The sequence below is a fragment of the Buceros rhinoceros genome, unplaced genomic scaffold (assembly GCF_000710305.1).
Source record: "Buceros rhinoceros silvestris isolate BGI_N320 unplaced genomic scaffold, ASM71030v1 scaffold27205, whole genome shotgun sequence".
NCBI lineage: Eukaryota > Metazoa > Chordata > Aves > Bucerotiformes > Bucerotidae > Buceros > Buceros rhinoceros.
The window spans coordinates 35,119-51,533 of NW_010413812.1; the positions used below are offsets into that span (position 1 = coordinate 35,119).

Here is a 16,415-nt window from a genome sequence, read left to right on the forward strand (position 1 = left end):
TGACATTTATTTCCAAGATAAGACTATCCTGTCTATGCAAGTCTGTTTAACAGCTGTCTGAGTAACACCCTGAAGATGTCTTTTTATCGTTTCAATTCACCGTTCAAATTACTTAGATTTTTTAAGTAATCTCAAATGCAGAAGTAATCTAATGCACTGAAAGATTTCGTGCATTCCTCCATTTTTGAATGATGGACAGATTCGTCACTTTTGTGAAACCGAGCGCATTTCTAGACACAGAGTTTAAAACTCTGTATCTTCAGGAGCTGGAGAAAGCACCTGGATTTGGATTTGTCCGTTGCCATTTTTGCCATTGCCTTGTTTTTTAAGCTTTTTCTATGTTAGTTTTAAACCGATATGTCTTGAATAGTCTTTATCTCTCCCCTTCTCCCTCCCCTTCTCTCTCTTTACACATAAACATCACAAATATTTTTCAAAGCAGACTTTGTGTGTCTATTTAGTGTAGTCAGAGTTATCTAAGAGCATGTTTAAAGTGTCTATAATTTAAAGCAAAAGATGATCATTAAAAATTTAATTTCCCATACAATATTGTGAGATCTTACTGTTTGACAACCTTAATTCTGCAGTGGAAAAATGTTTTAGATTATTTCTAGATTGTGGATTTTTTATAGAATTGGATGTAAATGATTATGAATTATATAATAATAAAGAAGGAACTTCATATAAGTCATCTGGCTTTGATTATTTCTAAAAATAATCCCTTTGCGTATGATGTTGGAGAAGATAAAAAGTTATATCTGACACCTGGGTTTTTGTTTGTGCCACAGTTTGCAGAAGCCACATTTTCTTTTGTTTCTATGGTATTTGTCTTTTTAATGTACATTTCACCAAGCTGATATCTTACAAAACTGTGTCATATGGCTACAGCTGTCTTTTTTTATTTGAAGATGTTAGTAATATAAAAACTATAAGCAGAAGTTGTATTTATTTTCCAAGCACCATAGCAAAGTATACACAAAGTAATATTTGGTTCAAAATTTTAATCCACAAAAGTCCTATTTCCTGCAGTCAGCATTCACCATTTCTGATTTCCACCTATCTTGCATATTTTTCACATCGTATGGGACATGCTCACATCCTGCTAGGTGAATAGCTCATTTTCAAGCAAGGCTTTTGTCAGTGTACAGTATCTACAGACATGGCTGGCCAAAAGATTTTGTTTTGAGGGGACGATGATGAAGTACTGCAGGGAGTGGGGTATGTATAGAGCGAGCTTTCGCAAAGCATTTGAGTGCTGGAAAATAAGTTGTCTGTTCTTTCTTGCCATCAAGAATCTACTTTGAATCTACTGAAAGCATCTTCCAGTAAAATAAGGTAACTGTGAGGGGATCCGTGGACTCCTTTTACTTACAGAAGGGCTGGGCAGCTCCTTCTGTCTCAGACTCACAGCTTTGCGCGTAGGGAACAGGCGCTGGTAGAGATAACTGTGGGGGTGATTTATGCAGGCGTTGGTCGCTTTGTTTCCCTTTTAGCAGCAACCCAGGTTTTGGTAGAAAATAAATGCACTTCACAGTTACTCTTCTGCCCCTCCCTGTTCTTTTTGTGCTTTACTGATTATTTCAGTACTATTTGATAGTTCCTTTCTTTATTCACCGAGTTATCTACTGTCTTCTCCAGTGGCCGTACCTTTTTCCATGACGAAGTCTTTCCTGAACTAAATCTAACAGAGAGAACTGTTTTCTTTTCCAAAATTAACCTTTCCTGAAAAGTTTATCACCATCACTTCTGACTAAGCAGGCAAGGAGGTGTGACTGTTGCCTTTAGAAGGTAAATTTTTGTTTAGAGAGGCCGTTGTCTTTTTTTGCTGCATGCAGAATATCTGGATTGTCAAATGGCTGTGTTCTGTAGTCTGATACCAGTGTCCAGGAATGACCCTGTGGGTAGGATGTGGGAGCATTGAACTATTCTTACTAAAACCAATAAAACATGTATAAAAGATTTATCGGTTTTGGTATTTTCTGCCTGCTTTTTCATTTCAAATGAAATATAAGTTCTCTGATCTGAATTGCATTTGTGATATTATTACACCTAGTAAAGTGTGTCCCCTGTTGAAATTTCTAGCGAGACAATATTAATGCTTCATACAGTTTTAATTAAAAAGTAATTCATATATACTGTATGTGTGCTTACAAATCACGAGTTTAATCACGCAGACTGATTTGTGCCAATCTTATTAACATCAGTGAACTAATAGAGTTAGTTGAACCTGTTTGGACTTGATGAATTTTCCTCTCTTACGAACTCCTGCATAGTGAGGTTTTAAAGGAATCCGGTCTGAAATAGTGTTTAGCTATTCTGATTCAATAATAACAATATATTTGTGCAGTGTGGTTCCAGTTTCCAGCCTGTGGTCTTGTGTCCTTGTGATTCTTGAATTAAGTGGACTTTGACAGGTAGCTAATAACTTCAGTTCATATCGGAAGACTCACAATTACCACAGATGCTTGCACCTCCACTGGGCTATTTCTAGACATCTGCAAATGAAAAAACTTCCAAAGCACTGCTTCAAGATGTCAATTACTCCACATCTCTGTGTTGTTTTAATGATGTGTTTCTCACAGCAGCATTTTTGTGCGTTCTCCTACATGTCTGTGCAGTTCCTTTGCGTAATAGCTTCTGCCACCTTGGTATCACAAATACTCAAGTGGTGCTATTTCCCTGTTAGGTGCCGTGCCATTTGCCAGGGTTGCGCAGTGAGCTGACAGGTACCAGGACTTTTCCTTCGCTGCTCTGTCTCCCTGACAGTCGGTGCCTGGTGAAACTATAGTTGATTTTATGGTCCTGTGAACTAACCTGATTTCTTATTCCATCGATATCCTTGGATAGATTTCTCCAGTATTAATACCGTATGTGTTTTTATAAGTTACTGCCTGCAGCCGACTTTATAAAAACTCAGACCCAGCCGGACTTCATATGCCTTAGAGCTGGGCATATTTTAAAGGCTAGTATACAGAGCTGCAAAGGTTAAATGGACTTAAGGAATTTTACATGGAAAAAAGTTGTAACTTTAGTGTTTATAAAGAATGAAATCTGCATGTTTTCATAAGAAGATTATCACTGGATCATTCAAACAACACTAAAAAATGTTTTTGTTAAGATGTTTTAACCATTTTTGAAATATTTCATATCTGAAATTATATGTGTGTTTTTGAGTTGAGACTTCTTGTCAAAGTATCCCTGGAATAAATACTCCTTTGTGTAGAGTTTATAGTTCTGTTAGTGGAAATCTGTAGGTTCTGATCAAAAATATCCTTGGCTAAAAATTGCCAATGTAAAGTGATTTTTAGGATAGCTAAATTATTAAAACAAGATATAGAATAAACAGACCAGACATAATGCCTGCTTAGGGTTTTGTTTGTTTTACTAGTAGGGAGAATTTGCTTTAATTCAGCTGTGCAGTTTTGGGTTCCTCAGTGCTAACACTAGTGACACCAAGAAATTACCAAGGGAGTTTATACCTTACTGCTGACTTTCTTTTAAATTTAAATTGAATGCGTTGATTGCATTCATCTGGCTGTAATGCATTTAACAGCTTGGTTAGTCTAAGACTAGCATCACAAAGGGTCATGACTGGTTAACCTTTCAACTGGATCTCATAGCCTGGTATGAGCAGTAATGTAGAGAGAGGGGTTTGGTTTTCAGCAGGTGAAGAAATGATTCACATCATAGCAGACTATGAAGTACCTGCTGGTACCAGTGGTGCTGGTTTGTGCACAAGGATGGCTGAACAAGCCTGTCTGGATCTACTTGTGATACTGGCTGAATTACCATGAGGGGGGTGCCCTCTTCCTCTGTGGGCTTTTCAGGGACTGAAGACACTTTGCACTTCATCATACCAAGTACTACCATCATAAGCAGTGACATTACTTACACAGTAGTACAGGTCAAGGCAGTATTTTTATAATACTTCTAGGGCCAAAACATTTGCTTTGGTTAAGAACTTCTTGAGTCAATTTTTTTGGAAGAAAGCACTATCTTTAAAGAAAAGTGTGACTTATTGGAGAAGTAGGATTTAGTTGGTGATGTTTATCAGTCTCGGCTGCTGTTGTGCATGTTTGTCTTCACTGAGGGTCTTCTCATTTTTCCTCCTGTTTAAAAGGCTCCAGGTTGGTATTTCAGTCTGAGTCAGAAGCCACATTTGTAAGTTCTGTAACAGATTTCGGATGCTGCTGAATAACACTGGAATGCCAATTTACGACATCTTTAAAGAAAGATGTCACTGCCCTGTTCTGCGAGGCGGCGGGATCTGTGCAGCTGATACCTGCCACGGGGTTACTCACGCAGCAACACCTTTGTTAACACACTGGGCGTGGTGACGTGGTCACACTGAAATGCATGGAAGTGGCTGGAATTTCTGCCCTCTAAGCTGAGCTGTGGTGGATGATTACGTGTGCTTGTTCTTAAGTTACAGCAATGCAGAGTGAAACAAGTTACCTCACTTGTAATGTTAGAGCTCTGAGGCCTTCAGTAGTAATTTAAGCCCCTTTGACTCTGTTTGTAATGGCTTAAGAATGCATGTATTGCATTATGTGTTTCATATGAGGGACAAGTGCCTGTCATTGCCTGACTGTACCCATCTTTTGATTTCATGAAATTCCTCATGCTGTCACTGAGAAATCCCTCATTAACCAACTTTGTCTCTTCCTGGATTTTTTGTTGGGGAAACAAACAGCAGGGTGTTTGAAGTAGGAGGGACATTCACACAGAATCAGAAATTTCATGTCATGACATCTGGTTCAAAACATGGATGATATTCTTGACTGTATTTTAAGCTGTAGCATCCTTCACCTTGGTTACTATAACTAGCATTTAAGCAGGAGCCTTTCTCTAGCAATCTGTAAGCAAGCTTGGAAATACTGTAACATGGAGCATAACTCATGCACCGTGTTTTCTAACACGATCTTTAGGCAGAGACTTTAAAAGACATATTCTTCTACTGTTTCAGCAGTTTACCAATTCAGAAATGCTTAAGACAAAGGTGTTGCTGCCTGTGTTCTGACTCAGGCTGAGGGCTGAGGCTGCAGCATTAATATAGGACCTTGAAACCCAGAAGAGGAAGAAAAAAATCTCTTTAACATACTAAGAAGCCTGTAGGGAGCAGTGTGTAAATTTGCTTTGTATAAATTAATATAACAGTAGTGGCCCTACAGTATTTTCAATTTTTTTCTTAATATATATTTAAAGCATAATTTCTAATTCTTGTATATATTTTTAACTTTCCCACAGATATGCACTTATTTGGCCATTATCCAGCTCATGATGATTTCTATCTTGTAGTGTGCAATATCTGCAATCAGGTAGTCAAGCCACAGGTTTTCCAGTCACACTGCGGTAAGTGAATGTTTTCTTTCCTGAATTATAGTGCCGAAGTGGCGTATGGTTCTCTTAAGAATCATTGCATACAATCATGACAGAGGCATTGCAGATACACTTTTTTGGTTATCTTGTGTTCTTTGCACAGAAGATATCAGCAATGCCTTCAAATAAGCATATTTTCTGTAAGAGACGTTAAATTAGTTGTTCTAGAAGCTGGGCTTTTCAGGTTGAACTTGTTATACTAAATTAACCTATTACGACAAATAAATCCTGTTAGTTAGATACTACTTCAGCTAAAACTATTATGATGTAACATTGGATTGTCTTTTATCAAAGGTGCAAAGTGAGGGCTGTGATACTGATCTACATTAACTAGAAGTTGGATGTTATGGGTTGTTTTCTGATGGTATTTATACATAGGTGTATATAGGGTTTATTTTTATATTTATCATAGGGCTTAATTTTTTACATAATTAGAATGTCAAGTCATTTCTTAAGATTCTCTTAAAAATTTTTCATTTGAGAAGCTGCAGAAATATTCAGTTATCTATTACTCAGTATGACAACAGCAGTATGACAATTTTTATGTTGATTATTTGTAAGCAGAACTACTTTAGTTAGAAATTTTTCTATTGATTAACAAACTATTGTCAAATATTCCCAGAAAACTGTATCCCAAGGTCTGGTTATTATCTATCCAGTGTTTTATTTGTTATTTGTCCAGTGATTTGTTCCTATGGTTCTTTGTTTTGTTTTGTTTTTTATAATGGATTGCAAAATGTGGCTGGAATGGCTAGCTTTGCATGAGGTTCAATCAAATTCAGTTTAATCAAATTGACTTGAAAGTGATTGCATAATAATGAAAGGCAGCTAGTACTGAAGACGGAGTCAATTAAATACACTAAGGAAAAGAAAAAAAAATGACCCAACCTTGCCTACATGCAACAAATGAACTTCACAAATCCTGTACTCCTCTCAGTCTTCTTGATAGCAAAGGTACACAGTAAGGGGAATATGTAAGTGGAATGAGCAGAAAATAGAAAATTATGTTTAAGGAGATACTACCTTGGGTTTGCATGGATGGACTGCCAATAACCAACCAGGAGCAACTCTATTCATGTTGAAAGGCAATTGTACCACTCGCCACTACCTTTGGCCTAGATCGAAATAATTGTGAAAATATGGTAATAGTGGAATATAGGATTTATATCCAGTGAATAAGAAAAAAAATCTGAAAGTATTACTATAGTGGAAGAAGAATTTATTGTTTTAATGGTGGGGGCAGATGTGGATTTTCAGTGTTTTTACAAGCTGTCTTGCTTTTTTTTCTTCAGACTTTTGTTTCTTGCCCTTAGTCATGTGTGGTTTCTTCCTGCCCAGCTGTAGGTAACTCATGATTCTTTCAGTGACAGAAAAGCTTCTCTGCATATGGTCACAGGTACAGTAGGTACCTTAAAGCTTGTATTGGTGCATTAATAGAAGATCTGCTACAGAACAGAGGAGGCTGCATGATACCTCCCTGTAACCTTCTGTAGTTGTGTTGTTTCCTGAACATGACCTTCTGGTTTGGGAAGCAACGTGAAAGCTGGTCCTGTTTTCATGTAGGAGGCATACAGAATGATGATTCTTCTAGATGAGAGTAAAGTAACGTATGTTAGAAAGGACTTCTTGAGCTCTTTGGAAGTAACAAGTTATCATGAGTGTTAGCGTGTTGCCTGTAATCTGCAGAGATTGTGTGAGTCACTGCCCTTTTTTCTTTTTCTCTTTTTTCCATTGTTTGTAAAAGTCTTGTTACACTGAACAATTAAGTGTTAAATTCTGAATTGCTTGATTTAAGAGTCTAAGATCAATAAAGACTTTTTTTAAAAAAAAAGTTTAACTTGACTGTATTAAAAGAAACGGAGAATACTGAAAATAATTGGCCAAAGGTGTTACCTCTTGAAGATTGTACTTCATCTAGTCATTTCAGGAAAGGTGTGCTGGAATATTGCTGAAAGCCTTGTGGAATAGCTTTAGGGATATAAAATAATTCGTTTTAAAGACGAAACAGTAAAGGTGATATACTAAAACCATATAAAAGAAGTTTTAGAAGAGAGAATGTTTCTTGGAGGTCTTGAGAATTGCTGTATAATACCTAATAATTTATTTTCCAAAACCAAATCTGTTAAAAGCGCTACATGTTGTGTAAGTAACATCTGTCTACTAATGTGTAGTTGAGCTACACTCAGATCTTACTAATTGATCTGTAGTTGCATTGTCTGGTGAGAAAATGATAAAAATCTTGCGTTAGAAAACAGATCAACTGTGAATAATTTTCACTGGATATGTTATGATATTAGTAGTCAAATTGAGAAAGGTCTGGAGAAGACTTTGTTTGAGACATTGGTTCTGGCTGTACTGGCTCTTCTGTGAAGCAGCAGTATTTAATTTTCAGCTTTATTTAGAGTTTTGTCACCTGTTGGACACAAGCAATGTGGTGGATCAGACTTTGTTTACTTAGTAAGGCCATCAGCCGTATACCTGTAAATTCAGCAATGGTCAACATGCCTGTCAGTAGACTTTGAGTTATTTTAAACTACCATATTTACTATAAAATGCATTATTTTACATGTCTTGAATTTCAACTTCAAAGTTGTAACAAAGACAATAGAATGAGAAAGCATTAGCTGCCACTGCTGGGTTTCTGGCTTTTGAAGGTGGCGTCATGTGGAGTCTTTATTGCTACTGACAAGGACTTGCAGAGACCTATCCCAGAATCTCCCACAAAGTGTGGTTTGTTACTAATATCCGCGGTAGGATCCAGTCCATATTCTCTCAGTAAGGATTTAGGTCTGTGCCAGACACATGCTTTATTTTTCTAGGTCCCCTGCATTATAACCGGAAGGTCTTGGCTTTGAAGCACCACTGGAATGCTTAGTTTAGAAAACATTTTTGTAACACTTCTCTTGAGCCCTTGCTGGCATTTGCATTTCCCTCAAGTAGAAGAAGACCCACTGTTTTATTTGCCTATGATTTCAGACATGTGGCAGCCATCCTTGATGGCTCTGGGAAGTTGTGTAGATTATAGAGGCAGATGTTGTTATTTCACTTTTAAGGGTTTGATTTCTGGAATATCAAGCAGGAAAAGAGAAAAATCTGGTTGTGGTTCATGCTGCCTTAATGGGAGGCAATGCATCATACAACCTTAGACCAGTAGAGATCAGGAAGGTGAAAGAAGTGATCTGAGTAATTAGAGGACTAGCTTGCTGGAATTGAGAATCTTTGTAATAAACACAGCATAAAGCTCAGGGTTTAAAAGTAGTAGATCTGATCGAGCCTCTAATTCAGAGAAATGCTGAGTTATTTTTAAAAGCAGTTTCACACCCTTGTGTCTGTGGTATAAATGTTTATATCCATTTGTAAGGATTAAACCATTCATGTACCTACAGCATAAGCCTGACTGAAAGAGACTTGCTGATATAGGCTGCTGGATAAACCATATAAATCAAATAATTTCTTGAGGTTTATATTATTGTGCTCTCAGAAAATAGAATATCATAATGTCATCAATAATAGGGTTGAAGTAGCGTTGTTTGTTTCTGAAGCTAGTTCTTTTGAGTAACTTGTTGCAGTGGTACATGATCTTGGATTTTTTTTATGTATATGAACATACAGTTGTATTTATTTCTCTGTAGATTAGTTTGAAATGAGAAGTAGTCGAATTATGGAGCTTGTGGTATTTCTAAGAGTACTTGGCTTGTGGAGAATTTTTGTTTTGAGACTTCTCTATTGCCAGCCTCGGTGAAGATACAGAGCAATTCTTCAGATACCTAAAATGTAGCAGTTTAGTATAGCTAGCTGAAGTACCATGATGTTTTTGCTGTTTGTTTGGGTGGTTTTCTCCAATATATCTGTTTTGTAGGAGATTTTTAGCATGTCAGCCTATGCTGACCTCAGTCCATATGGATTCTGTTAACTCCAACTCTTTGACAGTCTGTCTGTTGCTTGATAAGATGGAACCTGTACCATTTCCCAGGAGACATTTCTATTTCCCTTTGGCCTCAGAGAGGGTGAAGCTTCATACTCTTCATTGTCCTTTACTAGACCAAAGAGCATCAGATACAATTCTGGGGTTGGGGTTTTTTTTGTTGTTGTTGGTTTCTTTTTCTTTTTCTTTTCCCAAATGTTCCATACAATAATAGGCTTGTTAACTTTGGTCCTTTCCTGTTGAAAGGAAAATCTCTCATAAAAGGTTATCTTTGGCACAGTGAAGAACAAGCAGTGTGCATATAGAGAGCTTGTCAGAACATCTTGACTTTTTCTTTTAATGTGAGGAAATAAATGAATGACGAGAAAGTGTTAAAAGTAAAGTTGGGGGGAATAGGTGAATTAGCCCAGTTAAATAATGCAGCTTGGTTAAACAGTAACGCAGAATAACCATCAAAGAAAGTTTCCAAACATACTCTGGAATGATTTTCAAAACTGTGGAGGGTGTCTTAATGAACTGAATAGGTAAGATCTCCATTTGATGAAGTCGTAGCATACAGAGGAGAACAGTTTTGCTTTGTCAAGGAAGAATAACCATGAAGATCTCTTCTTTTTCTGATGTCTTTATTGGAGGCTCATTGCAGTCTATCCTGCCTGTCTCTAAGGTTACTCTAACAGGCTTCTAATTAAGAAGTATAAGTTCTTATTGTTAAAAAAAAAAAATACCCTTGATTTTTATTACTTCTGGGTTATAAATCCTTGGGTTGACATCCTCATGTCCTCCTGAATGTTGGAAAAGGGTATTTCCTTTTTATCCTTCTATTTGGCTGTATAAGCATCATTTAAAAGAGAAACAAATTAGAAACTAATGGAGCACTGAGGAATATAAATAGATTATTTTTCCTTCCGTATCATAATTATTTTCCTAAGAGAGGTTATATATTTTGAATTACTCAGACAAGCTGTTTTACATTGTACTGGTTGTGCGTTACAATTTAATGAACCACGATTAAAGACAAGAAGGCTGAGCTTACAGTATGAGTAAGAATGATTTGCTTTCTTAACACTAGCTGGAATGTTACTAGCTGGCATCTTTTTTGCATAAGGATTTTGATACGGGTATCACCATCACATATGATAGATTATTCTCGTTTTTTCTATTATTTTCAATTATTCAATGCCTTGGGTTTTATTAATACAGCTGTTTGGGGTGTTGTAATTGTTAATATTTTATCTGTTGCATTTGACCTTTTATCAGGGGGAGTGCTCTTCTGTTACTGTGATTTTGTTTTTTCACAGCCTTGTCAAAACTTTGTTATATGATATCATTATTGCTTGAGTAACTTTCTGGTTCTCACATGGTTAGGTTTCATTGCATAAAAGAATTAAAATAATGAAAATTACTCTTATCCCTCCTGCTTTTTTTTTAAATATGGAAACGGCAGCAGCTAGACTGACAAGAGTCCCAGTTATCATTTTCTTTTGGCAGGGGTCAGGGGAGAAGGAATTGAATGTTTCTTGTGTACCTTATTTGTACATTTTTCCTTGTGCAATTGCCTAGGATACACTGATTTTTTCTTTTTTCTGTAACTTTCATTTCCATTACTTTAAATTGGAATCCACTACTACCTCTGTCTCCTGTCTGTGATGAAAATGTAAGCTGTAGTGCCTGCAATGTCCATGTCATTGCAAGTTCTCCAAGTCCAGTGTAATGGCAGTTGCTATGAAACTGCGATTAGAAGTCATCTTTTGTGCCATTCCCATAGAACTTAAATAGTACATCGCTGCATGGAGAATCCAGGTAGAGCAAATGTTACCCTTGAAGAGGCAAAACTAGAACAGCACTCCTTTAATTCATCTTTTCCCCTGCTTATTCTTGGACTGCCATATTTTTAGGCTATTCTTGAGACCCTGATTAGGTACAGAAATGCAAAATCTGTGTTTTTTTACTCCTTGGAGAGACCAGCTCTCTATCTGAGCTGGTGATAGGCTCTGGGCAAATTCAGAAAAACGCTTAGATGCATAGAAGATAATCAGGTGACATTTTAATACTTGATTCAAACGAAGCAATAAATAAAAGTCCTTCTTAGCTGGTCATATGTGTGAGAGTGGTCACCTCAGTACCTGCTACTGTGCTCATCCTTGGTTTTTTCAGGGAAAAAAACAACCATGTTCTCTGTAATTACTTGTCCAGGAAGCAAGGTATTTGGATTTAATAGCCCTACCACCTTGGAGCTATTCTGTCATCTTCTACTTTCTAGGAGAGCAAAGCATTTTAAACCCCCAGGCACACCATAACCCAGGCTAAAACAAGACTAGCACATGCTTTTTGCTTTGAGATGTATCAGCTGAAGTAAACCTGAATGTAGAGAGTAACACCCAGATCCAAGGGACGGACTGTGACGGGCTGAAAAAAATGTGACTGATGCTCATAGCAACAGCAAATGTAACATGTCTTTACCTTGCAGGTTGCTGAGATCTGCCTGAGGCTGGAAGCAGCTGCTTGTGTTTTCTTTTCTTAGCCTAGTGTGTGAATTAAAAGTAGAGCTGTGTTCAGACCTGCTGACCTGCTTGCTTAGAAACAGGTAGTACAATATTTGATAGGGTCGGCTTTTTTTATATTTTCTACTATCATCCTGCTGCTTAAAATACTTTCTTCTTTGTTGTTACTAGTTCATAACCAATAACAGAGCTTAAAACAAAGATAGAAAATATAGAAACAGATATGATTTAGAGACAGGTACAAGGTTGATGAGTAGTGTAAGTAGGAAGCCAACAACTTCCCATAGAAAACTTCTGCACCTCAAAAATTCACCATAGGTTGATGCATCAATAATTGAATATTTCTTCATTCAAAAGATTCTTTGAATGAGAAAGCAGGAGCATTTTGGCAGCATTTAATCTCAAAGGAGTGTGCATTGGGGAGTAGTGAGTATTCAACAGAAGAAAACATTCAGCAGTGAACAGAATGCTACACGTGTAAGCAGTTCTATTAAGCATAGTAACCTCCTCCCTCTCTGCCGCCCTTACCTATTTCTGGGACTGCGTATGAAATTGAAAAGTCTGGAAGTAAAACATTGATTAATTGTCTTTTCCCTAGTATTTTTTATTAAGTTGTGCTTTTACAGTGCCTTGACTCTGCTGTAATTTTACAATGCTGATCTTAAATAAATCAACATAGGAAGTAGATTGAAAGAGTAATAATGACGCTGGGCTTTTCAGTGCACTGGACATGTATTGTTCTAGTTTACACATAATTCCTGTCATTGTAAATGAGCTTATCCCTTTCGCACAATGTATTCATTGACAGTATTTGATTAGTGAACCCTTTTGTATTTTTTTTTGATTCACATAAATTGTGGTAAACGATGTAGTACCTACTTGAACTGGGTGGTGTTGTCATGGCATTGATGAGGGATATATATCACTTGTAATTTCTTTCAGTCAAGATTTTAATAGAGATGTGGTTTTAAATAGTAACCAATAAGGATTTCTTCTAAGGCGTGTCCATTAATAGAACTCAGCTGTTGAAAGTTGACTGTAGCATTAGGCTTAAGTTTAATCTCCTACATACTATAATTTACAGGGCTGTGTTTAGTGCATCATTCTTCCAGCTGCTTCACTAGCGGAGGGATGGGGGTTGTAATAGTGGGGGAGACGGGAAAAGTATAGTGAAAATTTTCCCATTATAACCTGTAAAAATTTGGTAAAATCAAAACTTGGAGTATTTGGCTTGAAGTTTTCATAGCGTGTCTTGATCTGAATAAGGTGGATGTCATCCATCTTGGAGAAGGAGTGTTTTTAAAAACAATTAAAAAAGAAAAAAGAATTCATGGTCCTCTTCCTAGATGAAGTCCAAAACAAAATAAGAGATTTTTGAATTCACTGTTTGGAAGTGTTTTGGTGAGTAAAAGATAAACAAGAGCAAATCCCTTTTTATATCAAATTATGATGTGCTGTAAAGAAAGGAAATCTGAAGCGGAATCTGAATTTGCCAAAGGGCCAAATAGGAAGTTGTCATGTCTTCACGGTATTCAAAGATATAGAAGTGTTAAGATCAAGTCTCTCCTCTCTGTTACCTCTGTTTATTCTGCATGTTATCAGGCAAGGGAGATGTGGTGGGGTTTTTGAGGGTGTGGTGTGGGGTTTTGCAGTAGTACAGTGTTTCACTCTACATGTTACAGAAGGTAATTAGCTTTTGTATTAGACACTACCGAATACTGTAAGTTCCATTTCAAGTCTGTAAAGTCTTGTCTGCATGTAGCCCGGCCCATTGACAATGACTTTTAGCAGTTGTCTAACCATTTTGGGCTTAGTTAATATTTCTGACTGTCACAATTTCTAATATGTTATCATCTAGCAATTTCTTGCAAAGCATATCATGAGTCTTATTCTCCTTGTACTAATATTTTTACTATAAGCTGGCTCATAAAATTGATTCTTCTCCATTGACTATTGGCTTTTCCCAAAGGAAACAGCGGCAATTTATGGGTGGTGTCTTCTCTAGCAGCTGAACATCTCCTGTGCCAGGAGTTGTGGTTGCTGAGTCTGCATGTGACGTAGCAGCTGGGGCTGAGGTGCAACTCATCTTGTGGATTCAGGGCTCTCTTCAGAGCTGGAAAACCAGGCCTGGGAGGAGGCTGGATCACCTCAGACTGTAGCTCCAGCCCTCACAGCTACCAGGATTAGACTACCTTGTTATGTACAGTGGTGAGTGGAAAGAATACTGGAACGGCAGTTTGTTGCTTTCCAGAAGTACTACTTCTGATAGTCTGAAACGTTGCTTTCCAACGTCTCCATTACCTTTTTAACATCTACAGGCCACTTGGGTGCAGTGGGGAAGACAGAAGTCCCTTGACATGGAGGATGATAGGATAGTCATATGTCATTTTTCAAAGGGGTGCAGTGGAGAACAGTTGAAATAAATACCAATCTGTAATTCAAGAGCTTTGGGTTTTTTTGAGTTGGAAGTAGTTACATGAAATGCCTCTCACAGAGAAATAATTTTTTTTGCTTGGTGTTTAAATAAACTCTTGTTTTTTAGTAGAGGGAAATCTTAGCTGTGATAAACTAGCTAGTACAAAGCTTGCAAATCTGCTCTAGATACTTGCCCCACAATTTTCAGTAATAACATTTATCTCAGATTTTTTTATACTTCCTTAATTTTTAAAATATTTCTTCTTGTTTATTTTAATATTAGTTTTTACTTCTACTATGCAGGCTTGTTTGTCACAGCTCCAAGTTGAAAATCTAGTGAGTTGTGTTTATTTCATTGTAATAGGAGTACAGAACCTCTTGGTACCTGACTAGTGCCAAATCTATTCAAAACATTTTATTTGCATGCATAAAATACTGTACTTAAAATTCTCATCATTTCAAGTACAGCTGAAGCTCCATGTGTTTCTTGTTTTGTAATCCTGTAGTGATTCATATAATTATCTTAATAGCTTATTGCTCTTCTCTTTAACTGGTGATATTAATGTAATAATTGTCATATTACAAACTAAAATATTGAATTAGGCCTTGTTCTAAAATACATTTTATTATTACAGATAGGTTAGACACACTGTAGGCTTCTGATTTCAAAATAAAATTTTTTGCATTCATCTAAATAGATTTATGAAATTATATTCCACAAGACATAATGAACGAACTGTTAAAAATGTGTCAGGCAAATGATGGGCAACTCACGTACCTCCCAATGTGTATATTCTGATTTTGATTCAGGCACTTGATTTAGCTTCCTCCGCCAAAACCTACCTAATGTTAAGATGCCTGAATAAAATTTAGGAAACTTGCTTCATTAGCTATTTATGTGCGTGAGACTAGTCATGCTATTAACCAAGAAGATATTCTTTGACTAGTTTTCTGGGAAATAACTGCCTTCCTTTTTTTCACCCCTTTTTTGGACAGGCTTCTTGTTTCTGTGAAATAATCTTATATCGTGCCTAGCATTTGCTGTGCAACTACAGAAGTGTAACTAATCCCATACTTACATAAAATATCAAGCATTTAATATGAAAATGTGTTTAAGGCAAGCATTAATATATAGTTATTTGATACACCTGCTTTCAGTTTATTCCCTGTGTAGTATAAGGTATTCTCTTCATGAGTATATCATCAATGTTGTGCTTTACTAATCATGTAACTAGACTTTTTTAAACATAGTTTTAGGTTGGAGATTGATGATTGTAAAATTGTTTCATTTTTTAATTCAGTTTGTTAGGAGAAGGACTGGCAGGAAGGAGGCTCATTTTTGATGCCGCTTTTACCTCGAAATATTGGAGCAGGAATACATCTGCACAAGCTGAAACATGGGCCAGTAATCAACCAATAATAGTGAAAATGTCTATGTTAGCTATAGGTGTTTCAGATTGCTTTAGTGTGTGTTTGATGGTGATCAAATTGAGCGAACTGGATACCAGCATCTGTGTGTGTACTTTAAGCTTTCTCAAACTTCACTTATTATAGTTGTCCAAATGAGTCTGAAGACAAGTGTTTCGTACTCTGTAACTCTTGGCAGATGAAAACTTTAAGATAAGAGTCAAAATAATGCTTTCAAATTTGACTTTGTCTAATGCCAGCTGCATTTAGTGGGAACGCTGAAGTGAGCAGCAAAGCTTTTCAGCATTTTTGCATGGGCAGGAAAGTCAGGACCAGACAGTTAAGGCTGTGGAGCAGACCACAGTGCAGGAATATAGAAACGGTGTGGCAGAAAATTGAACCTTGAAAAGAAAAGTCTGGTGTTTGTCATTGTGCTGCTAAATTACTTTGTTAACCTAGTGTTTTGGTTTTTTTTAACGTGATAAAAACTTGAGAGCTGTGGGGTTCTGTGAAAAGGATTCTTAAAAATTAGCTATATGCTGTGCGGAGAAATACCTGCTTTTTTGGTCTGTTTTTGTACCAGCAACGAACAATCATTTCCTGTCCACCTTCATAATAGATGTGAATCATAACCCTCCTCTGTCATCACTCATCCAGTTTGACAAGTTCCAATCTGTCTAATTGTCACTCTTGTAGAGACTCCACGTCTTTCCTATGTGTTTTTGTATCTTGCATAACTCTTCTAAAGCGTTTTTGAAAGGAGGGAAGCTGTGGTAAGATGTGCTATA

General features: G+C 36.8%; 1 protein-coding gene across 1 annotated transcript in view; it reads left to right on the forward strand.

Annotated features, from left to right (window-relative positions):
* Window positions 1–5,667, forward strand: part of LOC104494111 (ataxin-7-like protein 1) — a gene marked incomplete at its 5' end in the record, with an annotated part of 40,554 nt that extends 34,887 nt beyond the window's left edge. Inside the window, one exon of the mRNA XM_010136900.1 lies at window positions 5,248–5,667. Within this exon, the coding sequence (XP_010135202.1) occupies window positions 5,248–5,360 (113 nt within the window). The remainder of the gene's footprint in view (window positions 1–5,247) is intronic.
* Between the last annotated feature and the right edge of the window lie 10,748 nt (window positions 5,668–16,415).